Here is a 26,858-nt window from a genome sequence, read left to right as displayed (position 1 = left end):
CTGCTCAGATGTCTTGATGAAATAAGGGACTGGGTGCCTTTGAACTTTTTACATTTTAATGAGCAGAAAACAGAAGTGATGGTTTTTGGTGGCACTTCTGAGACCACTACTATGGATCTTGGTTTGCTGGCACAGTTTGTTAAACCAATCACCACTAACCTGGGAGTTTAAATGGAGGCAGATGATGAAGTTGAAAGCCAGGTCAGAGCTGTTGTAAAATCTGTCTTTTTTTTTCATTTGAGACAACTGGCAAAAATAAAGCCCCTCTTATCAGAGCAGCTTTTTGAGACAGTAATCCATGTCTTTGTTACATCTAAGATAAGAGATGAGATAAGATGTACCTTTATTAGTCCCACATGTGGGAATTTTCTAGACTCCATTATTGTAACGCACTTTATAGTGGGGTTAGTGATGCATCTGTTAGGCGTCTGCAGGTTATGAAGCACATCTTTTAACTGGAACAAAAAGGTCTGAGCACATTACCCCCATTTTAATTTCACTCACTGACTTCCTGTCACAAACTGGTAGTAGGAACTCAAGAGCAGAGCGGTGTGACGTCTCCAAAAACAGTTTATTTACAGCACCAGTGCACGATATATACAGTGAAGGGAAAATCCAAACTCCAGGGAATCACAGGGAAGCTCTCTCACACTCGCTCACGTCTTCTTGCCCAAACTCACACACGCTCACACGACAGGGAGGTCCGGGGAGGAAAGTCTGTAGCAGAGGAAAGGGAAGTCACTCACAAATCACGAATCACAGGTATACTCAAGCACAGGTTCACAGGAGCTGGGAGAATCACTAACGTCTGTAGTACAATCATCCAGCGATGAGAGGATCTGTGTTCCAGCCTCAAATAGTGACAGCTGATTGTTGTCAGGTGTGTGGGCCAAGGGCAGGAGCCCACAGTGAGCTCCGCCCAGGCAGAGAGAGAGAAAACCAAACACCACATGCAGCCTTGTGGGCCGGCCGGGCAGGCACGGAGACCATGACACTACCTGTACGTTTTAGGGTCCTTCTTAAAGTTCTCTATTTGTTTTTAAATCTCTTATAGCCTGCCCCCACCTCTCTGAGATGCAACAGCCATATACACCTTCCCACTCCCTTAGTAAGCATTAATTTGCTTTGGCTGTAGCAGCTCCAAAGTTGTGGAACGATCTGCCCTTGCACATTAGGCAGGCTTCTTCTCTTTCTGAGTTTTAAACTCTTCTTCTTCTTCTTCTTCTTCTAGATTTTTTGTTGTTGTTTTTGCCGTTTTCTTCAGTTTTGTAACTAGAATTTAAATCTATCCTATAATATTTATGATTAAAAGTTACATTTAAAGAGAAGTGAAAATAAAGATCAATCCCAGCTGTGCTTAGATGCACTTAGATGGTGGGAAAATAGTTAAAAGAGAGTGGGAATCAACAGATCCAAAACTGGAAACATTTATTTTAGTGATTCATGTTGAAAAAGTGTCATGATTAAAGTTATGCATAACAGATTAAAATCTCAGATTTGAAGCAGGAAGTTTTTAAATGTGCAAATAGGTTATTTAGGTTTTTACTCTAATGAATGCTTCTTTCATTCAAACAGTTTCTTCTTTACTGGCTGAGGCTTTTGTGAACACTCCTCCTCCTCCTGCTTTTAAAAAAGTGTTTCCTCTTCCTGAATGAAAGCAATCCACAGGTGTGATGTGTGACATGGAGAGCAGCCAGAAAACACCTTTGGCTTCTTGGCAGGATTATTTAATCTCTTAGTCGGTTCAGGTTGAAGATTAACTTTGTAGATGTCTACTCTATGTATAGCAACATGAAGATTTTGGATTTGTTTGTGATCCTCCTGTACGGTACAAAAAGTTTCTTTTACACTTATGACACACACACATATTTACACAAGCACACACACACTGGTTTTGCTTACAGAAACAGTCAGACAGGTTTGTGCATGTTGATCTGGAAGATAAGTTCTCAAATGCCGCAGGTTATTCTCGCATAGTTAAAGCCAAAAGAGAGAATTGTTTTTTGTTTTAGGACCAAGTGTATGTTTGCACCAGACTTTTACCATAAGAAGTATGTAAATGAGAAAAAACTGAACTGTAGTCCTCTCATTTCTTTTAAAACAATGACGGGACTCAAACACAAACACACTGAAACTGAAGTCCAGCTTTAATCCAGGCCAGAGTTCTGAACAGTAAGACAGTCAGTGGGTAAAATATCACAGGCAAGGGGGAGAGATGACAGACAAAATATAAAAACAGCAAAGGTAAACACACACACACACACACACACACACACACACACACACACACACACACACACACACACACACACACACGGCATTATTATAGACAGGAGAAACGTCTTGGAAATAGTCTTTGAGCATGTAGAATCCACATCTGTCACTGGTGGGCAGATAAACTGAATCCGTTGATACAGCCATCCTTGGATGTGTATCTGAGGCAAATGATCAGACGAAGCAGGTGGTGGTCAACCTCCCGAGTAAACCACACCTCATCCAAAGTTTGGGCATGGAGGTGGTCACCACGTACAAGCTACTGGGTGTTCACCTTAACAATAACCTGGACTGCTCAGAAAACACTCAAACTCGGCACCAGGACCAAAGTCGACTGTGCTGACAGGCTGAAGTCTGCAGGACATTACTGAGGATGTCTGCAATCTTTTATCCAGAGCTCTGCTGTGGAGGCGGCAGCAGAGAGAGGGGCAGGTAACAGCTAAATAGCCTGGTGAAGAGGGCCAGCTCTGTCCTGGACAGTCCCCTAGACCCCATAAAGGAGGTGGGTGGGCTATTATGCACAACATCTCTCATCCCTGCATGAGACTGTGGATGGAGACTGTGGACGGAGACTGTGGACGGAGACTGTGGATGGAGACTGTGGATGGAGACTGTGGACGGAGCGCTATCACAGGTCCTTCATCCTGACAGAAGCCAGGCTGTAACATTATAAACAGGATGAACACTGTTTATAAATATGTGTGTATAACTATCACTGCCTGCACTTTATGTGCACATAAAACATCTTGTGTTATTTTTCTGCATATAGTTGCACAGAATCTTTTTATTATTTATTTTTTCTATTTTTATGTGGGATCAATAAGGTCTTTGTCTACGTCTGTCTCCTCAGTTTCCCAGTGTGCCTCAAGAGTGGAGGTACTAGAGGGGGCGGAGTTTGTTCTCCTGCCCTGTGAGTTTCCAACTTTTGAAGAAAAAGAATCCACAGCTGTGTGGAGTCGCTATGACCTCAATCCCTCCACAGTGCACCTGCATCGACGAGAAGGCGATGACCTTCAGAACCAAAATGAGCAGTTCAGCGGCCAAACATCCATGAATCCCGACGCTCTGGAAACCGGAGACTCACTCTTAATCTGGCAAAGCTTCAGCTGTCTGACAGCGGCAGCTACACTTGCACCATCCGTAAGTTTGGAGTAGAACTGGGTCAGTCAAGAGTGGAACTGCAGGTTCAGTGGGTCAAAGGTGGAGGTCAGTGCAAAGAGATTCAAAATCACATGGAGTGTCACAGAGTGTTAATCATTTTATGTTAACATCATGTAATTTTCATGTTTTCATTGTGTTATAAGTTCCCATCAGTGTCCCAGTGGCTCTGGGTGTCCTGGCTGTAAATTTTCAAGGGGTATGAAGACTTTTTCAAGCCGTCCTAATCCCACAGATGATCTTCTGTAAGGGAAGTGAGTCTGGAATCAATGAGGCAACTAGAAAAATTTGCATTTCCTGTGAAAATGCAGTGTGGATGCTTTAAAGCTGAAGCTGTCTGCTGAAAAAAGCTGAAAAAGTTGAAAAAAAAATGCTGCACTGAGCAGGATTCGAACCTGGCCATTCTAGTCTCAAGGAAGCTACTCATCTCACTGCGCCAAACTCTTTCTCACAAAGAAGAGGTGGAGAGACTGACAATTCTGCTGAAATGAGCAGAAGCTGCAGAGAATTAAGGTGAAAAGAGGTGAAAAGGCTAAAACTTTGCAGAAAAGAGATGAATCAGCAGAATTTCTGCTCAAAAGAGTTTTTTTTCTGAAAACAGCTGAGATTTGTGCTAATAAGAGGTGAAAAGGCTGAAAATTTTGCAGAAGAGGTGAATAAGCAGAATTTGGGCAGAAAAGAGGTGAAAATTCTGAAAATTTTGCTTAAAAGAGTTCAATCAGCAGAATTTCTGCTGAAAAGAGGTGAATGAGCAGAATTCTGCTGAAAAGAGGTTTTTGCTGAAAACAGCTGAAAAAGCTGGGATTTGTGCTGAAAAGTGGTGAAAAAACTGAAAATTCTGCTGAAAAGGGATGAAAAAGCTGAAATTTGTGTTGAAAAGAGTTAAAAAAGTTTAACTGTTAACTGAAAGAAATGTTGCCATAAGTGGGATTTGAACCCGGGCCACCCAGTCTGAGAACGGATGCTCATCTCACTGAGCTAAAACACAGCTCAGCTCGGCGAGCAGAAATAAGTGACCACATTGATAATGTCTTCCATTCATTTCAATGGGCAAAAATATTGCAAAAAAAATTCAATATCTCAAAAAGTATAATAGTTAAAAATACCAAAAGATATAGCCGGAAAGAGCAAAAAATAGCAGAATAGTTTAAAATTTGAACGGTGAAAATCGGCTGAAAATTGTGGAAGTAGTTAAGTGCCAAAAAGTGTACGGAAGCAACTAGAATAATAAAGTATAAAGAATAAAGAGAAACAGGAACTCAATAGTGTAAAGCATCCACACAATTAAACACCTGGTTGGTGGCAGAGCCTGTAGTGTGGATGGGATTCACTCTGAGTTCCTGAAGGCTCTCGATGTTGTAGGGCTCACTTGGTTGACAGGCCTTTGTAACGTTGCATATCTGGGGCCCTTGACTCTCAGACTCGGGTAGTGGTCCCCATATTTAAATATTGGGGAGTGAAGGGTGTGCTCAGACTGTAAGGGGATCACACAACCTCAAAGTACAAATTTTGACCGAATTTTTCTTCCTTTCAGCTGATTGGTTAACGTCATGTCAATCACAAATTTAACAATCCAATGAGAGAACAGATAGGTTTGGCTGTTGGAGGGGTGCTTTACTGAGCTTCAGGTCCTGGAGGTAGTTCATTCTTATGGTTCTTATGGGCTAAAATTGTTGGTTCTTCAGCCTAATTATTATTAGGCTGGTAACAATAATAGTTATTGTTATTATTATTTTTCTTTTCTTTCTTTTAAAAAACAACAACAAAAAAACCCAAATCTTTTTTGCACACACACCAATTTGCATCTATAGATACACAAACATAAATGTTTTAGATATTTTGGTTTACAAGGTTACAAAACTCAGTTCACAACTAGTCGGTCAGATTTACAAGTACAAAATATTTATGACCACAATTTGAGCCCATAGATGTGTGTGGAGAATCAGTTTGTGTTGAACATGTTTCACCTTCACGAATCCTCACAGTCAAGGGAGGAGGAGACAGGGAGGCAGGAACCAATGAGAGACAAGGAGGAAACTGAAAAGAAGAAAATAAAGAAGAGTGAAATAAATGAGACAAGGAGAGAGTAGGCAACGAAGGAGGAGTGAAGGATGAAGGAAACTTTGAGACAAGGAGAGAGTAGGCAACGAAGGAGGAGTGAAGGATGAAGGAAACTTTGAGACAAGAAGATAGAGGCAACATAGGAGGAGGCAGGAGATAAAGTGAAAGAAGAGAAGGGTAAAAAGAGTAAAGAAGCGATGAAGGAGACATACATAGAGGAGGAAGGAACAATGAGACTGGAGAAGTAAGAATGTGAGAGTGGGGAAGACATGGTGGAAGGAGGGAGGAGACAAGGAGGCAAGATGAAAGGAGACACATAAAGGGAACAGAAATAAAGAAAGTTAATTTTGGACAATTTATGCCTTTATTTTCAATCATGTGACTCCGACGCCCTCTGCTGGTCAGTGCTAACGTCACACAGCTCACAGAAGAAACATTTCCCTTTGTTTGCACTCAGGTTTATTTCTGATGTCATCACTCATCTCTGTGTCTGATAGAAGAGACAGGTTACTGTTAATGTTTGTCTGACTGACACAATAAAGCCTAAACATTTATTCTTTACTGACTTTAGTCACTTTGAATCAATAACCAGGATCCATTTACCTGACTTTACCTGTTTAAACTCATTCGTGCCTTTAATGCTACATGGAATATACAAAGGAGCACGAGGAAGATGAGGAGAGGACTGAACAGCGCTTGCCTTGCCTGAAGATCATTACCTCTCCTCACCAGCAAGTCTGCAGCTCTGACCTCAGTTTCCATCATTCGTTTTCCATTTGATCTTCTTCTTTTGTGGTGTCTGTAGGCCCCAAAGACCTGGGCCTTCGCATGATGTGCCCAGTCACGCCACCCAGGTCTCACTGTCATTGTCCACATGAGCTCTAAAGTCTCCAAAGATTCACTGGATGAAGAACCCTTGAGTACCCCACCCAGTGACCCCCAACAGACTAGCTGCTCTCAACTGTTGTTTGGTGCATAAATACAAACCACAGTCAGGATTTGTTCACTTTCTAAAGATGAATTCATTTGTTCATGATTCTCTGGACCTCTGTGGTTAGTCCACATACAGGTACGCCCAGCCTACCTTCGTTCTCACCTGTGTGGCGACGTCAGTGTTGTTGTGTATGAGTGAGTGAAGGACTGAGTTTGATTTTCACTTCAGAGTTTCTGTCTGTTGAAGTGAACTCGGATTATTTGGGTTTTTTTTTACTGAGAATGTTTAGAGACAGTCTGAATGTCTGAGAACAAAATGCTTTTGTTCATTTGTCCATTTTTCAAATTCAAATTCAAATTTTATTTGTCATGTACACAGTCATACACAGTACGATATGCAGTGAAATGCTTGGACAACTGCTCGTGACCTAAAGAAAACAAAAAAGGAAAAGGCTATGAATAAGATAGGAAATAAATATGAAAAATTAAAAAGGGTAAATTTTACTAGGAAGGAATAAAATATAAATTAAGGTTAAAAAGGAAATAACTGTACAACACAAATTAGAATGAAGGGTAAATTTAACTGGGAAAGAATAAGATAAAATATATAAATTAAAGTTGAAAATAAAATAACTGTACAACAAATTACACAATACACAATATAGAACTATATAAGAATGTATGAAGAAGTATAAATAAATATATACACAATAACAGCAGCTGTACAAATATTAACTGGAAATGAAGAATATAGTGTCCAGTGTTGTGCAATCCACATTATGTCTTGAAATTGAGGTGCTTTGATGGTCCAAAGCCGAGACCCTAACATTGAATGAAATGTGTTGGTGGGATTTCAGAGAGCTGTGCATAACGTACATAAACGTCAGTGAGCTGAAGCAGCACTGTGAAGAAGATCACGTTTGTCAGTAGTCTTGAGATCAATGTCTCATGGAGGCTTCACCTGTTCACCTGTAATGACCTACGCCTGTATTCACACCTCTGCTCGTGTGATGACTCACACGATCAATATTCAGTCAATGACCTTCAGGACAGAGGTTAGTGTCACAGTTTCAATGTAGAAACAGACACAGTTACTCTTAATGACCTCTTTGCAGATATAAATATTTAGCTCTCTTCCTCTGGTTCTGTTTTTATCTCACATTTACATCACCTGTCAGAAAACAGGTAAACGTGTATTTGTTAAACAGCTTCCAGTTGGCCGCCTTAGATTGTCTCAGGTGTAATCAGCTAAATCAGCTGCTTCACCCAGAAGAACTGATGTAGTGTCTGATAGACTTCATACTTCTGTGTTTCTTTCATAGAAGTTGAACCAAAACCAGAACGACCAGAAAATCCACAGCAGCCATGACTGTGATGATGAAGGAGGAGGAAGAAGAAAGAGCTGGAGGAGGAGAATAGGTGGTGTGAGTGTTTGTTGTTGTAACGGAGGCTGTGGTTGGAGGACCTGCAGGAGACATGATAAAGCTGGTTCAGTCAGTTTATGATCAGCTCAGCAGATTGTCTTTATACAGGAGGTGATGTCAGTGTTATGACCTTTGACCCTCAGAAAACTCTGAGGAGATGATCCAAATTCATCAGTAGAGACCTTCATCAGACTGCTGCACATTAATCATGGTGCTCTGTTTCGGTTAGTTGTCCATTAAATTAGAAATAAGCAGTGACTATGCCACCAGTTTTGTCTTTGCAGCGTAGAGTGACATCACTTCCTGTCTTTTCAGGAAGTGTCAGGATGTCAGGATCCTTTCTTTATATAAAAATTAAAACAGCGTGCTGTTATTCTGATGATTAAATGAACGTGTCATGAGGGCCAGAACTGAGCAGAACCCTGGAGGAGAAGCAGGGTTTAACAACATTTATTGGTGTAGCACAGGTTAACACTTGGCAGTAGCTGAAAACAGTGACACAGAATGTAACAGTGACTTGGCATGAGAAACCTGGTAACGTGGTTGTGGACCAAAAGGGCAAATTGGGTTGGAGGGGTAACTGGAGCGTGACAACTTAGGTCTAGCTGTCAGGAGAACGGAGTTAGAAGAAGGGGAAACACTGGAGAGGGTAAGTTTAGCTGTATTTATAGCTCACTGGGAGTTGGAGTGAAAAACGCTTTGAGGGAGGTGCAGTGTGAGTCCAGGTGAGTTGGATGGTGTGAGCTGGCTGATCTACGTTCCACAGGTTTGGATGGAGCGGGATGGCAGGCCGGTGAGGCACGGAGAGATTTCCAGAGTGAAGGTAAGTTGTTCGAGGTCCAAGGGATGAGCTTAAGGTAGAGTAAGAGATGTGGAAAACTAAGGCACACGACACCAAGGGACATAAAAGCCAGCTCCAACATGGAGTAGCTGACTAACTGGTGGAGAAGGAACGTCAGTGTGAGGCTTAAATATCTCCAGCCTGATTGCCAAAAATCAAAAAGCCACTGACCTCGATTGTAACGGAATGACACACCAGTAAACTCCACTGATTTGTTGTTTGTTTGAGTTGTTGCTCCCCACTCAGGCTCTCAGCAGCTTTGGGTGCACAGCAAATCCAGCATGTCCAAATTAACACTGTCGGATTTGATTTCAACACTATTAAAGTGTCTATATGGGTCCACACCAGAGAGTGTTAATTTAACTCTTTTTGGAGAGTTGGTACGTCAACTCTGATTTAGTGTTAAACACCAAATCTGTCTGGAGTTGATAATTTAACACTTGGTGTTAAGAGTTTCTATATTAACTCTCAAAGAGTATTTTAGTTTAACTACGTAAGAGTTATCTTCTAATTCATTCTAAAAAGCGGGAATTTTACTGTTCTGAACTTCTAGAAATTTCTTTTGGAAATAAACATTTACTAAAAAGATGCAATGGTTTTTGAAAAACATTTATTCTGAACTGCGCACCACAATTTCAAAACATTTTCTGAAAGATGTAACAGTATACATGTTCTCACTTTCATTAGAATTTTGTTTATCAAAAGGTCTGACATGGTAAATGCAAATAACAGCATTCTCATCACTTATTTCTTCAATACAATATGCATGTCCTTCATTCATCCCTTTGTGGAACTTCAACGCACCTCTGCTCTCCCCCATATTCCATCTTCACAAGCATATCCTGTGCGGAGATTGAATAAAAATTAGTTGACACTAATTAATGGCACAAATAATCCAGTAAACAATTGCAGCACAGTAAAAAAAAAGGAATCCTCTTTGAGCCATTACTTGTGTAAAGTATTTTCCCAAAAGACAAGGACACAGGCAACAGGTAATACTGAACTAAATGTAAAACCTCAACCTTTTTCATTTTTACCTAAACCGTGTGCACAAAACTCTGGAGGGATCTATGCTAACATAGAACCCAGTCAGGACGTCAGCTACTGCTGTTTGCTCGTGTTTTTTTTTATGGGCGATCGTTTTCAGGCTTCAAGTAGCACCATTATACCAACATTTCACATTCTACACATTGTTTTAGGTGTGTTTGACCAAAAGTTTGACTGAAAATTCACATGCAAACTTTTTCAAGGCTGTGGTATTTGCCCGCAAACAATACCTTTCAGCTAGCTAAAACAGAATATTATGCTATCAGCGAGCAACATGGCTAATGCCTTTCACACAGCTTTGTCTCAACTCCAAAGAGCCACAGAAGTAAAAGCTCATAATAATAATTGAAACAATCTTTGAAAAAATGACTTACCAAGCATGGCAAACAACTCAAATATGTAGAGCAAAATGTTCTGAAACGGCTTCACTTCAGCTTCGATTGGAGCCGTGCTGGGGGCGGAGTCTGTGAATTTACTCTATTGGTGTCATAGCCCCCGTAGGAGTTCAGAGTTAAGAGGTCGAGAGTTAATGTTTCCATTGTAACACCTCCAGATTTGACAGAGAAACACTCATTTTTAACACTCGATTTTAACTACTATCATTTTACACCTCAGAGTTACATTAAAAGAATGTGACTCTGCTTAGAGTAAAATTAACTCTACTTTTGCAAGAAGACTATTAACACCAAAACATTTAACATTTTTGAATTTGCTGTGTGTTTATCTGCAAGACCTTCATTAGGAACCTGGAATTTTAAATCATTATGCTATTATTATCATTTCAAAATGCCAATCACTGGCTGTCACTACAAGGCTGTGCTGGACTTTCAGTAACAGCCACTTCCATGCAACAACTGCCTGAAATATAGTACACTAAAAATTAATTCTTTACAAATCCCTTTGCATCTCTGGCAAAAGCCTGCTTTTAGTAAATGGTAGAAGGACTGGTTCTTATGTAGCACTTATATAGCGCTTCTCTGACGCCACAGCCAGAGTTCAGTTTATCAGCAAGAGATTTTTATTTAAACAAAGGAATAAACTAAAGGCTTATTTTTGGCCAAGACAAACATCAAAGTTGAAGGCAGCTGGACATTTGGATGCAGAATGTACACTTTTTAAGCAATGGCAAGAAAAACAGATGACCAGGGCCTTCATACTGAAAAACAGGACAAGCTCTAAATCTTAGCAGGGAGCTGACGGGACTGGCAGAGAGAAAATCCTCTTCTTCCCATCCTCCTTTAAATTTGATCTGGGAAACTCCATCAGTAACTCAGCCCTGATGCACAAGAGAACGAGAATGAGTAGATGGTTAAAAGAGAATCCAGGAGATGAAAAGACAAGAAGAATAGAGGAGCAAAGAAATTATCACAAGGATCCACAGTGGACAAAGGGTTATAGTCATATTTTGTGAAGCAACAGCTTGTTGGATAACAGCTGAATGTGTACCTGCAGTGTCCTCAGACTGGAGAAAACAACATGTGAGTGTGTATCTGTAATTTTATTGGCTGATTGTCTGAAGTTCATATCCTGATAGGTGACTTGACTCAGACTTGATGACAGCGTCCTTTCTGCAGGAATGAGAAAGACGAGGATTTAAACAAGGCAAGGCAAGGCAAGGCAAATTTATTTGTATAGCACAATTCAACAACAAGGTGATTCAAAGTGCTTTACAGAGACATTAGAAACAAAAACAAATAAAAAGCATGATTTAAAATTGATTAAAACAAACAAACTAACTAAACACACACATTTCACACCTGTTTGCGCGATCTGAACCCTTATCGTAAGGGGAGCTACCAGTCCTTCTGTGGACGAGCTACTTTCTATTTTAAATTCCCTGAATTTAAAATACTCTCTAGACCCAGTCTAGACCCAGCTGGGGAGCTACCCAGAGCTCTAAACCCACTTAACAAACAAACAAACAAACAAAACAGTATATAAAATCAAAACAGATAAAATCAGAACAGTAGATAAAATCAGTAGTTAATGTAAGTTTTGAAATTTAAGCTTAACAAACAAACAAAACAGTATATAAAATCAAAACAGATAAAATCAGAAATAGATAAGATCAGTAGTTAATGTAAGTTTTGAAATTTAAGCTTAAAAGTGTGGATTTGGTGCTTTATTCAAATGCAGCTGAGAACAGGTGAGTCTTCAACCTGGATTTAAATAAACTGAGTGTTTCAGCTGATCTGAGGCTTTCTGGGAGTTTGTTCCAGATATAAGGAGCATAAAAGCTGAATGCAGCTTCTCCGTGTCTGGTTCTGACTCTGGGAACTGATAAAAGACCGGATCCAGATGACCTGAGGGATCTGGAAGGTTCATACTGGGTCAGGAGGTCACTGATGTATTTTGGTCCTAAACCATTCAGAGCTTTATAGACCAGCATCAGGACTTTAAAGTCTATCCTCTGACGGACAGGCAGCCAGTGTAAAGACCTCAGAGCTGGACTGATGTGGTCCACTTTTTTGGTCTTAGTGAGGACTCGAGCAGCAGAGTTCTGAATGAGCTGTAGTTGTCTGACTGATTTTTTAGGTAGACCTGTAAAGATGCTGTTACAGTAATCAAGCCTACTAAAGATGAATGCATGGACTAGTTTTTCCAGGTCCTGTTGAGACATCAGATCTTTTATCCTTGAAATATTCTTGAGGTGATAGTAAGCTGATTTTGTTATTGTCTTAATGTGTTTTTCTAAGTTTAGGTCTGCATCCATCACTACACCCAAATTTCTCGCCTGGTTTGTGGTTTTTAGATGTATAGATTGAAGTTCTCTGGTGACCTGTAATCGTTTTTCTTTGGCGCCAAAGACTATTACCTCAGTTTGTTTTTGTTTAGTTGGAGAAAATTGTGGCACAACCAGTCATTAATTTCCTCAATGCATTTACCAAGAGCCTGTACAGGACCTCGGTCTCCTGGTGACATTGTGATATATATTTGTGTGTCATCTGCATAGCTGTGGTAGTTTATTTTGTTGTTCTTTATAATCTGTGCCAGTGGGAGCATGTAAATGTTAAACAGAGGGGGTCCCAAGATGGAACCTTGGGGAACTCCACATGTGATACTTGTCTGCTCAGATGTGAAGTTACCTATTGATACAAAGTATTTCCTGTTTTCTAAGTATGTTTTGAACCAGTTTAGTACAGTTCCTGAAAGACCTGTCCAGTTCTCCAGTCGTTTGAGTAATATGTTGTGGTCAACTGTATCAAATGCTGCACTGAGATCCAGTAAAACTAGGACTGACATTTTTCCACTGTCTGTGTTCAGACATATGTCATTAAACACTTTTGTCAGAGCGGTTTCAGTGCTGTGGTTCTGTCTAAAACCTGACTGGAAGGCATCGTAGCAGTTATTCTGTTTTAAGAAGTAACTGAGCTGTTGAGAAACTGCTTTTTCAATGATCTTACTTAAAAATGGGAGATTTGAGATCGGCCTGTAGTTTTTCATTTGTGTCTTGTCAAGAGACAAATAATAAAAGATTCTAAACCGAAGACGTCTGCCAGCATGGAGCACAAACTGGGAGTCATCAGGACGCTACAACACAGAGCGAACACCATCCCCACAGACACAGCGGCCAGGAGGAACATCACATCAAGAAGGCCCTGAGTAAATGTGGTTATCCCAGCTAGTGATGTGTCGGTCGCGAAGGAAACTCTCAGAGCCGACTCTTTGAAGTGAACGACACGAGCCGGATCCTTATCGCGAGCCGTGGATCCAGTTGCAGATGATAAAGGATTCAGAAAGTTTATTCATGCAGGCCGATATGACACAGAATATGCATGTTCTTTTTGTTTTCATATTATATTTCATATTATTAAATAGTTAAAAGTTGAACTGTGACTAGTTGTTTTTTGTATTATATGATTTATTTATTACATTTTATGTGGAGTGAATAAAAAAGTATATTTATGGTGGCCCCTACAGACAAAGCACATACAAACTCCGAAGCACGTACATAAGAAGTGCTCCAGGATGCTAGGGGGCAGTGTTGATGTTTTGTTACCTAGTGGCTACACAAGCCAGGAAGTACCAACGACCGGATTTGGTGTGTGGTAGTAACAGGTAAATGAACATTTTTTAAAATTATTTGAATATATATGAGCAAGTCCTGAGTGATTCGCTTATGCTTACGATCAGTGTTGGGTAAGTTACTTTTGATAGGAGTAACTAGTAATGTAACTAAGTTACTAATTTAAAGTAACTCAGTTACTTCAAGTTACTTGTTACTTTCAGAGTAACTAGTTACTAGGGAAAGTAACTTTGGTTTTACTCAGAATTCTCTTGTTAATGTGTTTCTTCCATAACTTTGCCAGTCTTCTAGTTTGCTTACTTGCCACAGTGCACTGTGCCACCTACCAATAGAAAGGAAAAGATAATGTGCATATTTCCACGAGAGAAATCCCACGCCTGGACCGTCGTTGACTGCTGCCATGATTCTAGCCTACGTCACAGCGTCATGTTACACTCAACACAAAAACTGCAGTCGTGGTGCTTTCGATTGTACTCAGAACTCTGAAATTCTGCCTTCTGAGTAGGAAGATGTAGGTAACACCAGACTGCAGATGAGCTGCATACAGGGCTGGACTGGGACAGAAAATTGGCCCGGGCATTTTGACTAGAGACCGGCCCACCATTATAGGAAAAATCATAAAGCCTTTGAATGAAAACAAACACTGTTGTGACAGTGATGTACACTGTTCTGATGGTATATATGCATCAATCTATCAATTGTTTGTTGCAAGATTCAGATAATTATTTTTTTAAAAGTGAGACATTTTAAATGAGAATAAGAAAGTATTTCCTTGTGCCCCCCTCTCCCCGTTAATGCCCTACCTGCCCCCCTGGCAACACTTTGCTAGACCCGCCCCTCCACAGTTACCAGCTGTCAGCTACTTAGAAAAGGATCCTGGTGTTATTTGTCTCTCAGAAACAGTTCATAACTTCCCTTCAACTCATTCATGTCACCTAAAAGGTAAACCTGTTTCTCCATCACCTGTTCAGCTTTGATGATCCAGTAAGAACATCTCCTGGTTTCATCTTCATGTTTCCCTCTCACCACATATCCAAACCATATCATGACCAGCAGCTTTACAGCTGTGGCTCCAGCAAACATCAGCTGATACTAGAAATTAATATTAAATAAATTCTAACAACAGCTGATCAAGCTTAAACGCGCTGCTGTTGTTTAGCGCGACATCCGCTGGTTTCCTCTTTCTGGCGCAAAGTGGGCGATAAACAAACAAGAGAGAAAAGCCGATCAGCTGATCATTGATCAGTTTCATGATTGAAGTAGCAACAGGAGAGGGAGGGGCAGAGAATGAGAGGAGAAGAGGCAGCTGTGCAGCGTAAACACAGAATAACTCCAGCTTTGTGTCTTTTTCATTGTAGCTGAAGTCCGGGGCAAACTGTTCCTTTTCACCTCAAGACGAAAAGTAATATTTTCTCTGAATACCAGACGATTCTGTTTTTTACGGGACGGTTGGCAACTCTAATAATTAACCTATGAACAAAATAAAGTTCAACATCAGTAACATAGCACCACCCAGCTGTATAGAAACTCCGTCATGCTAGCTAGCACGCAGTACGGAAAAGTCAACATAACGAAAATAAACTCCAACTAAACTTGGTTCATATCTGACCCAGATGGACTGCAGGTTATAACTTCTTACCTGAAGTTCAGTTCACACTCGGACCGGCGGCCGCTTCGGGTCTCTCCTCTTGCCTCCCTTTTCCTTCATCCACCTGCTGCCTCCACCACTTGCTAATGTTCCTGAATCTGTGGAAGCTCCGCGATAGCCACCACACGAAGTAACAAATAACGAGCCTATCTAAATCCCAGTAACGACTAACGCGTTCCCGGTTTTGGCATAATAACTAGTTACCGTGCTCGTTACCACAATAATAACGTAGTTACTGTAACGCGTTACTTAATAACGCGTTAGTCCCAACACTGCTTACGATTCAGCACAGGAAGGGAGGGGGTGAGTACTATTAGAGTACTATATTTCTACTATTAGAAATATATGTTAGTTTGCTAACAGCAACAGGGATGAGTCAGTGAGTCAGTTGGGCTTGTGAATCATTCACGAGTCAGTAAAGTGATTCTGAAGTATTGAACGATTCGTTCACGAATCGAACATCACTAGTATAAATTCACAAACAATACACACATGCTTTCTATTGTGTAATTTAAGTGATCTGCTCTGTTTGGAAGTTCAGTTAAAGCTAGAAATGTGTTTTGGAGTTTGCTTTGTGTCGTGGTCCTCGTGCCTCGCTGGCTCACTCTGTGTTTGGCAACATGTTTTGTTTGTTTTTTTTTCCTTTGCGCTCTCTCTCCTCTGCTGGGGCGGTGCTCATTACGGGCTCCCGCCCCTGGCCCACGCACCTGTGCTCACCGTCACACCTGCAGCCGATCCCAGCTGATTTGGAGCACTATTTATGACGGCGGACCTGAACCTGTATCTGTGAGTTTGAGACTATCCCTAACCTGGACATCTTTCTCTGTGTGTATATAGATCTGCCCTGGACCCGAGCGAGTGTGTGTGTGTTTGGAACCCACTGAGAGCATGTATGGGATTAATCCCTGCTTCCCCCCGGACCCTGGACCCTTTCCCCCGCCACACTGTATATATATTCTCACCTGGTGTCTCACTGTAAATAAACGCACTCTCTCTTTACCAAGGATACCTGGTCTGTGCGTGAGTCTGTTTCAAACATTGTGACACTTTGTCTCTAGGGGCCAGCGTATATATTTATATATAAACATATATAAATAAAACCACAGGGTTTTTTTTACATTAGTAATCCCTTTTGTGCATAATTTTGTATTGTTGTTAATAATAAATTAATTAAAGCAAGAAAACAACCTGAAGAGCCGCTTGGGAGCCGAAAGAGCCGGCTCTTTTTAGTGAGCCGAGCGAGACGGTTCTCTAAAAAGAGCCGGAAATCCCATCGCTAATTCCAGCTGGACTTTTGTCAAAACCTGTAGTGATACTGTTGTGTCAGGAGCAGAGATGGGCAGTAACGCGTTACTTGATTTAAACGTTTAAATCAGGTTAAGAGTTAAATTTTAAGCTTTTGTTAGTTAAACTAAATAAAATAATCAGAATAAACGATTGGAGGAAAAAAGCAAAGATGTTGTGATCAAATAGTTTGTACAGCATAAAGAAAAACATGTTTCAGTAGATTGTATGTTTAAAACCACTGTAGACACTGGTAGAGACCTCAAATTATTGTGTGTGAAACACGTTCACTGACAGCTCAGCTTCAGCATCGTCTTCATGCTGTGACTGCAGCCGTTCAACTCTGTTTGTCTTTAACCCAAATCATCACAACATGGAAATATAATCATCAAAATGATGTGACTGGAAGGATGCAGCAGTCTGTGCTCCACCTTTCTCCTCCACACCTGCAGGTGGAGAACATGGATGCATGAATCTCTACAGAGTTCTTTGAATATTATCCGTCTCATCAGTTTTCAGTGAACAAAACTCCTCACAGAGCCAAAATAAGCAGTTTGTATCCAACATAACTCAGCTGGACTCTGATGCTCCGTATAACAGCCACACATGAGTCTGGATTCACTCAAAGCATTAAACAAACTTTATTGTAAATGAAGCTTTTGGACATTTGTTCTCTGATATTTGCTCTTCAGCTCGAGTCTCCATCAGTGGGAACATTTCCTGATTCAACTTTTCTTCTGTTCAAATCAAACTCCATGAGAATCAAAGTGTGAATCAGAGTCCTGATGATCAGATTCTATAGAAACATGGAGACTGTAGAGGATTTACACTCAATATGTTCATTTGTTCCCTTCAAGAAAAATCAATCATTCATCCAATAAAATCAGTCGTTGATCAGTTTGATTGACAGGACAGATGATCAGAGGTGCAGAGTTTTTACCTCCATCATTCATACAGGGATTGAAGTATGGGTGGAGTTTGTGAGTGAAGGAGCAGCCAGTAAAGGAGTAGATCAGAGCTGCAGCACCTACATCATAAAAGGAGACCAGACCCTCCTCATAATCCACAAACACCCCCACCTTCTCAGGACCAGGATGAAGACAGAGACGGACTGAAGGACCAGCACGAGCTTTGTACTCATTTCCATTTCTCAGCACTACAGTCCAGAAACCATTCTGAGGTCTCAGTGTGATTTTTCCCTTCCTGTTGATCGACTCTGTGGCCACTCCTAAAGTCCAGGCAGTCTTTCCTTTAACCTGAACCTCAAAGTAAAATCTGCCTGAAGAGAAACTCTGCTCTCCTAAAACACAATGACACTGAGAAAATCTCTCTGGGTTGTCTGGAAGATTCTTCCTCACATCACTAGGATAAACTTGTTTTCCATCATCAGACAGGATGAGTTCAGGATGAGCTGTATCAGGATCCAGAGTCACATCCACCTCATGCTGCTGCACCCTCTGCAGCTCAGCCTCTAACAGCTTCTTCTTCATGGGTTTCCAGACTGTCTCCTCCAGCTGAGCCACAGCTCTCCCCACAGTCCCCTCATATGATGGTGGATGAACTCTGACCTCTGTCCAGTCCTTGCTGGGTGGAGCAGCTTTCAGGGAGGAGAAGCTTTGGAGGAGGTGGAGGTGGTCTTCAGAGCGTGAGAGCTGCTCCACCTCAGAGCTTCTCTCCATCAGCTCAGAGATTTCCTGTTCCAGATCTTTGATGAGACCTTCAGCCTGTTTCTCTGTAGCTTCCTGTTTGTCTTCGATCTCCTTCATGAGCTCCTTCAGGCGTCTCTCAACAGACTCCATCAGAGCCGTGAAGACCTGAACACCTTGTGCTTTCTGTCTGTCTGCAGCATCTTTACTCATCTTCACCGACTCTGTGATCTCCTGAATCTTCAGTCGTCTCTTCTGGATCATCTGCTGAATCTCAGCCTCTGTCTTCTCCAGCTCTGCCTTCTTTCCTTCATATTCTTCTCTCAGAGGAACAAACTCGTGGTTCTTGTGGTCTAAAACAGGGCAGAGCATGCAGACACATGTCTGGTTGGTCTTACAGAACAGCTCCAGGAGTTTATCGTGCTTCGTGCACATCCTGCCTTCCAGGTTCTCCACAGCGTCAACCAGCTGATGTCTTTTCAGACGTTTCACTGTCAGATGAGGCTCCAGGTGAGTCTGGCAGTAGGAGGTCTGACACACCAGGCAGGACTTCAGGGCCTTCAGTCTGGTTCCAGTGCAGACGTCACAGGGAACTTCTCCTGGTTTGGCAGCTTGTTGCTCTGAGCTGCTGCTGCTGGCTTTCTGCTGAGCTTCATGTCTGAACTGAGCAACCATCTCAGAGAACAAAGTGTTGATCTTCAGCTGAGGTCGAGTGTAGAAAGTCTCTTTACACATGGGACACTGACAGCTCTGATTCATGTCCCAGTGCTGACTGATGCAGGTTTTGCAGAAGTTGTGTCCACATGGTGTAGAGACTGGATCAGTGAACACATCCAGACAGATGGAGCACAGAAACTGATCTTCAGATCGCAGATTGCTGGCAGCAGACATGTCTGCACTCTGAGGGAGAAAGAAAAGAAACATTTGATTCAAAATTCTCTTTAAATTTCATTTTACAAAGAGAGAAACAACACTCAAAAAAATGAAATTGGGTGGTTGTTACATGCATAAGATCCAAACTTGTAATTTGAACTAAATAATTCCATGTTTCTATGGTGAACGTAATTAAATCATGTAGCATCTGCATGAAATTCAGCAACTTAATTTGTTCTTGTTGAGATGACATCATACAATCTAGTAAGAGTGGCTGGATCCAGGCAACTAACCGCTCTTACTAGTTTGTATGATGTCATCTCAACAAGAACAAATTAAGTTGCTGAATTTCATGCAGATGCTACATGATTTAATTACGTTCACCATAGAAACATGGAATTATTTAGTTCAAATTACAAGTTTGGATCTTACGCATGTAACAACCACCCAATTTGATTTTGGGGGTCGAGTCACGAAATTCACAAGATCACATTAGATGTCAAACCACAGGAAAATCAGTGGGGTTACAAGAGGAAGACAACCACACCACGTGTATGCTGTTACTATTTCTTATGGTTTAACTTGTCAAGAACAACAACATAAAGCATCATCAAGCTTCCCTACTTTTGTTAAGTCTGTATTGACAGATTGATGCCATGGTGGTTCGTGCTGTTGCCTCAGAGCAAGAAGATCCTGGGTTCAAATCCACAATGTGGCGAAGTTTGCAGTGGGTTCTCTCTGCGTACTCTGGTTTCCTCCACAGTTAAAAGTCATGCAGTTGTAAGGGTAACTGGTTATTCTAAATTGCCCAAAGGTGTTAAAGTGCAAATGATTGTTTGTCTCTGTATGATTGACTGGCGACCTGTCCAGGATGTACCCTGTCCCTCTTGCCCTATTACTTCCGCAGCCCAGATAAAGCTAAGAAGATGGGTGGATTGGAAGTTGCTGTAAATCCATTGATTTTTTTTTTTGGTTGAACATAATGTAATATGAATACAACATGTACTACAGACATAAGTTACATTTCATTCATTCAACAAGATTATCATTGGTGTAACAAACAAATATTTTACTAGTTCATGTAACAAGACTGATTTTTGATGTGCCAAAGTGTTTAAACAAGATAAGATGGATTTACATAAATTTAATTAGACTAACGTGGTGCAAACATGTTGATTGAACAAAAGTCAAATTAATTGAATGTTAATGTTAATATTATGTTAAACCTACACATATGTATCGTGTTGACACAACACAATCAAGATGGATTAATATAACATGATTTGTTTAGATGGAATATAAGTGGCAAGATAAAATTACGTTCATCCAATGAATTATTTTTTTGAGTGAAGCGTCAGTAGTCTGAGGAGCTTGGAGAGAAAAGCGTCTGGACTTCTTTAAGTTTCTACTCATCACAGAAGCTTCTTCACCTCATCCTCAACACGGACCAAGGAATGAAGACTGCACTTTTGGAAGAACTCCCTCCCCTGCAACCTCTTATCGTCAAAGGGACGGAGGTGGAGAGGGCAAACAGCCACAGATTCCTGGGACTGCAGGTTACATCAGACCTGAGCTGGACTCTCAACACTACAGCAACTGTGAAAAAAGCCCAGCAAAGGCTTTATTTCATTCGACTGCTCAGGAAAGCTGGCATGAACCACCACCCTCTCACCCAGGCCTGCAGAGGACTGATAGACAGCATCCTCACCGCAGGCATCACTGTCTGGTATGGAAACACTACACAGACAGAGAGGAAGGCTCTGCAAAGAGTCATAAAGTCTGCAGAGAGGATTATGGGAACAACACTTGCATCCATGGACCTGCACATACAAAGCTGCACATACAATCTCAGACACAACAGAGCGGACAGCAGCATCACACACAGAACACGATTCTTCAACAGCTTCTTCCCCACAACTGTCAGACTGACGGCAAACAAAAACACACGGAACACTTAAAATAACACAGCACTACTTAACCTCACTTTGAATGTATCATCGGTTCACTGACCATCGGGCAATACACTCACAACAGACTTGTGAAACAGATCTGTGCAACAAATGTGCAATACTGTGAGTGTGATAAGAGGTAGAGAACTACACACTGTCTGTACATTTTCTTCTTTTTCTTTGTATATAGAAAATAGTACGACTACCCTACTCCGGACTTCATTTCTATCCTTCTGCTTTTTCTGTCTTTATATCGTTAAAGTGTGATTTGACTTGGAAAGCTCTGCACAAGTATTCCACTGTGCATGGACTCTTGGTCCTGTGTGCAAATGTCAAAATAAAAATCTTGAACCTTCAGTTGTCAGAGTAACTGGTGGAGACCGAGCAACACATTCAGAGACAAACTGGTTCATCTCAAACACAAACTGAACAACGTCGTGTCTGCTGTACAGTGCAGCGTCCAGATGAACAGGATCAACAGGATGAACATCTTTTTAACAGTCGTTACAAAGATGTGAAGTTGTTTGGCTGACACAGACAAACAGTATCCCACATTCTTGATTTTTAGCTCACAAACACGTCTTATAAGGACTTATTGATCCTGAAATGTTGGAGGTTTTAGCTCTTTAAACAGTAAAGTTACAGGAGGATACAGATAATTATCAGGAAAATGTCCTCGGTTTGTTAAAATGATCCCGTCCGATAACACACGAGAACAATAAATGTATAATTTTCTGTTGTAACCCACAAACTGAACGGTCACACTCATCTTTCATGTTGTCACTAAAACATCACTCCTTCCACGTCTAGTTGGTCGTGATGGAGGCGGAGTGCGTTGGGTCCGCTTTCCCTGCCCAGCCGATGTTCCTGACGCAGGGAAACAGATCCTGTTGGGGATCCCTACCTTGGCACAACACCTGCCATGGTCTTTGCACACTCACCACAGTAAATGCATCATGTTGTCAGCTTTACAGTATCATAGTCAGAGAAACTGGTCAGGCCGCTCTCTTCCAAATGTCTACACTTCACCCTTTTACTGTCAGTGGGCTCAGAGTCCATCTAATGTGGCTCATTATCTGATGCCGTCTGCAGACCAGTGTTAGACACTGAGAGGTTGATGGCTCCGTGTCAGAGCACCGGCCTTAACGAAAAAGTTATCAATCGTTCTTTTCATCTTTTCTCATTACCCACAGCTACATCCACTCCTATCACGCTGCTCACCTCTGCTGCGACGATTCAAACAGCCGGAAAGTAAATAATTTGGAGACGGTGCGTTTGTGTCACAGTGAACAGTGAAAACAGAGACTTTCTAAAACAATGATGCATGTTAGTCATGTGATGCAGTCATGTGACCAATTAAACAAAGATAGTGGAGAGCATTATACAGCAGCAGTTTTGACAGTCCTATTAAAGATGAATATCAGTCTGCACATGCTCCACAGAGCTTTTCTTCAAGTTCTTTATTTCTCTCTCGCTTTTGCAACTTTGTACTTTTGTGTTACTCGCAGCAACAACTCCACCTCATTGTTAGTCCATTTTAAAACTCGGTGCTTTTCCTCCACCTTTTGCCGCGACGTTTCAAACAGCCGGAAAGTGAATAAGCGGCAGACAGAAATGAGACCGGTCGAATCGTCTTGCGTTTCACGCATGCGCAGGACTGGAACGTAAGCGTTTTCAGCCGTCTTAATGTGGACGCACAACTCTGTGAAAACGACTGAAAACACTAGTGTGGACGCGGAGCGCTGTTTTCAAATCTATCCGGGCGAGTGTGGACGTAGCCTAAGTGGCACCATGGAGAAATGAGGTGGCGCTCTAGACCCTGATGAAGTGAACAGAGTGAAGATTTGTGTAGAAGCAGGAAGTGTGATCAGCTGCACTCACCACTGTTGCTGAGAGAAACCTGATGGACTCCAGTGAATCTTCTTTTAGAGACAAACAGGACTCGACTGCAGCTCTGCTGCTGCTCTCTCACACTTTCACTTCTGCAAAATGACGTTGAGCTTCTTGTTTTTCAGCTGTTGCTCCGCCTCTTCCTGCCTCTCCCTTTACAGGAATCAGCCGGTCTGTACTCAGTGACTGTGTGCAGCGGGTGGGAGGAGTGAGGAGTGGTGTGTGGGTTCACACAGTAATGACGGCCTCAGGTGATCAGGAGAAACTCACCTGGATTTCCTTTTTCCACAGCAGACTGAGAGCTTCAGGTGGACCCTGAAGGAGGTCTCAGACACAGGTGGTAAAAGTACACACAGTCTGTACTGAAGTAGAAGTACTACTGTTAAAAATACTCCAAGTACTAATTCAACTTCTTTACTCAAGTAAAAGTAAAAAGTACTGGCTGTGAAATGAGAGTAAAAAGAGCTGATTGAAGAACATTTCTAACACGTGTTTATACAAAGCTAACTGAACCATGTGCTGCATCAACGTGATAATAAAATAATATTATTCACTTTGTTTCTGTCTAAATTTGAATTCTAATAAATATTTTAGCTTGAAATAAGTGAAAAAAATCTGCCAATGGAACAAGTTAAAACTCTCTATTTTTTCTCTGGTTTCAAGATTCACTGTCTTGAAAAAAGTTCATATCCAGTGGCAGACGCCCTCAGACATCGGTGCGTTGGTGGTTCTTTGTGTCCGGGGATGGGCGTCCAGGTACACACCGGCTCACTCCTTGGCGGCTGCTTATCAGGGCCTGGAGCCTGGGGCTCGCTCGGGCCACTTCGGGGGTGGAGTGCCCTCGGCCTCTCGGCCTGGGGCTCGGTCACTCAGGCACAGCTGGCTGCCGGCGGAGCTCACGGGCGCGTCACTGCAACTCCCCCTGGCTTCTGCTCCGCGGCTGCTGAGTGAGCCCTCATCTGGGACTCTCCTCAGCTCTTATTGGGACAGTGGCGCGGCTGCCCCTCTGTTGGTCTTCCTTGGTCTCTTGTGTTCTGGGGGCCTCTGGATGTCTGGAGTTTTGATCTCCTCCATACCTGCTTCATGCCCTGGAGGACGGGGCTGTGGCCCCCCCACACCCTCTAGCAGATCATTACATGAAGGAACCTTTTAAAAACAAGCGCGTCCATGCTCACAGGTGTACACACGGGTGATCACACCCACAAACTACACCCTTTTTGGCTCCTACCTCAAAGCACACTGTGTTCTGTTGATCTTATGTGCTGCACAATAATGTTTAACATTTAGTATTAACTGTTATATTCCCATTGTTATGGATTCAAATATTGGGGATGGAAAATGGTCTATTTTTCCTTTTCATTTCTTTTTAGGTAGAAATTCTGAAATTACACCAACCTGCTCTCAACTCAGGCATTTTAGACTAAACCAACTTCAGAATTCTCAAAAGAACCTCAAACCTATTTTCAGCTCTGGAGACCAGAGTCACTGAATTAGAAACTTGGATTTGGACCCTTTAAAAACGTGTAGCTAGTGTTAGTGTGTTTATTTAGGAATCACAAACCAAAACACTTTATTTATGACTATTGTTTTTTAATGCATTGGATGATTAAAAAATCGGCATGTACATGGATCTCTTCCATTCAGAAATCCGCATGGCTGCAGCCAACTTCCCAGGAGAGAGTAACCTGTCCTAGCAGTTTTATATCAGGACCAGTTAAAACTGCTGGGGTTGACCTGCTTGTTTTGCAGGCCCTAATTCTTTTATATCGATACGTCTGCAGGTTTCTAAGTAGTTGTTCAGTAAGTAAAAAACTACGGATTCTACTAATCACAACATTAAACCCAACATTAGCAGGTTCCCATAGCCAGTGCTGCCGAAGGTAGGTTAGGCCCAATCAGCTCTTACTGGCTAAGTAAAAAAGAGACATTTAAAAAGCAATCAGAGTTAATGAACCATCAAACCACCGAGATCACTGGATTAAAGTTAGGCGACTTTGGCAATATCAGCTGCTGAGTGAGCGACCTGAAAAATCTGTTTAGTAAACATTACAGTCGTTTGAGTCCCGCTCGTCTAAATCGCCATCAGAAAATGAACAAAGCGTACAGAAAATGAGGAAAATCCGACGTTAACTCTGAAAAACCAACTATCTTCAGTCATTTAGTTAGACTCAGTCAATCTGGTCTGAACAGAGGAAGTGATGATTACAACAGGCAGATAAGGAGAACATGTGGTACATGCAGCTAGGAGCCGTGGTTTCCTGAGTAAAGGTTAATGTTTGATGAAAACAGGTCACTTTCCTCTCTTACAGACACGACATGAAGCTTCAGCTCTGTGAGTCAGTCCAGATTACAGGACAGAGAAACGCAGAGTTAAACTTCTAAATTTTAAAGAGTTTATGCAGTTGAAACAGTTTTCTGTCATTTGCTGTATCTTCATACACTCGAGTTAAATATGAGGTGCTTACAGGAAATACACCACTTGATTTGTGTCCAAACACACAAACAAATATCAGATACAACCAGCCTTAGATAAACAAAAGAAGTAGTGATCACTTCTTCTCACTAAGGAAAACAAAACCAACAGATCTGAACAGATTTCATGTGAGAGAAACTATCAGCGAGAGCTTCCAGCTGCTGAAAATAGGCTCTTTACCTTTGACCTTTAGTGTGTGTTGGAGCTGTGATAAAGAATTGAAGAAGGGAGGGTTTGACTCACCGAGGAGCAGAGCGACAGATGAAGTCCGCATGTTGTCATGTTGGAGACCGACAGCAGAGTGATACCTTCAGCTTCACCACTTCCCTGTTAACATCATCAGCTCGTCACGCTGCTGCTTCTCCACAAGGACGAGCTGTTTCTAATACACTCGTCTTCATCAGAATCAGAGAAACTTTATTGATCTCAGAGGGAAACTGAGTTATCATAGCAGCAAATATACAAGAAACAACATATAAAATCAGTGTAGAAACAGAGATATGATAACAAAACTATTAAGATAAACAGATGAATACAGAGACATGGGACTAAATATAAATATACATATGAACGTGAAAAGACAAGCATACAGTCCTGAGTGGACATAAATTATATGTGCAGTTTGCTAATACTGCAGTTTATGCAGTCTATGAACAGCTCAATGCTCCTTCTGAGAACAGGAAATAACAAAGAGAATACAACTTTATTTATATAGCACATTTATCCAAGATGGCGCTGGAGTGACGGCAGCCTTTCCAAGTAGCTCTGCAACACCGCACCTTTTTTCTTAACTTTAACTTTTTTAGACTAGGCTTTTCAAAGTTTTTTTCACCTTCCTCTACTTATACCTCTTAGATATAGCGATACAAGATGGATAATGCACTTTTCAAAACTTCTGGAACCAGCTCCTTCATCTATTCGAGAGCGGAGCTGCTGGCACTAAGAACAAAGGGACAGACCGGCATGCGACACAACATCCCGGCCGAGCTAAAGAGGAGCTACAGAGGCTGCAAAGCTGGAGCGAGGAGAGCGGATCACCGGAGGCGATTCAAACCATCAATCCCGACAGTGATCATGGGCAACGTGAACTCGTTACAGAATAAGATTGACGAACTGTGCGCTCTGAACAACCACAGACTATACCGTGAGTGCAGCTTGTTTATCTTCACGGAGACGTGGCTAACCGAGCTAACGCCGCAGGCTAACGTAGACCTATGCGGTTTCACATCCGTGAGAGCCGATAGGGACACGCAGGCCAGCGGAAAAAGCAGAGGTGGGGGACTCATTGTCTACGTTAACAACAGATACTGTAACCCTGGACACGTCTCCG

General features: G+C 41.8%; 1 protein-coding gene across 3 annotated transcripts in view; it reads right to left on the bottom strand.

Annotated features, from left to right (window-relative positions):
* Positions 1–25,865, bottom strand: part of LOC120720372 (E3 ubiquitin-protein ligase TRIM21-like) — a 33,635-nt gene extending 7,770 nt beyond the window's left edge. The window contains exons 1-2 of one of the 3 annotated variants that reach the window (XM_040010038.1): positions 25,772–25,865; positions 19,040–19,243 (exon numbers count right to left, since the gene is read on the bottom strand). In XM_040010038.1, coding sequence (XP_039865972.1) covers positions 19,040–19,243; positions 25,772–25,810 — 243 coding nt within the window. In that variant the 5' untranslated portion in view covers positions 25,811–25,865. Of the gene's footprint in view, positions 1–17,323; positions 19,244–23,046; positions 23,416–25,771 lie in introns of those variants that run through there. The other 2 variants (XM_040010037.1, XM_040010039.1) reach the window with 2 other exon arrangements.
* Positions 25,866–26,858: the final 993 nt, after the last annotated feature.

Source organism: Simochromis diagramma, unplaced genomic scaffold (genome assembly GCF_900408965.1).
Source record: "Simochromis diagramma unplaced genomic scaffold, fSimDia1.1 OVJJ01000580.1, whole genome shotgun sequence".
Classification (NCBI taxonomy): domain Eukaryota; kingdom Metazoa; phylum Chordata; class Actinopteri; order Cichliformes; family Cichlidae; genus Simochromis; species Simochromis diagramma.
The sequence above is the reverse complement of the archived record's forward strand: the minus strand, read 5'-3'. Positions and strand labels throughout refer to the sequence as shown.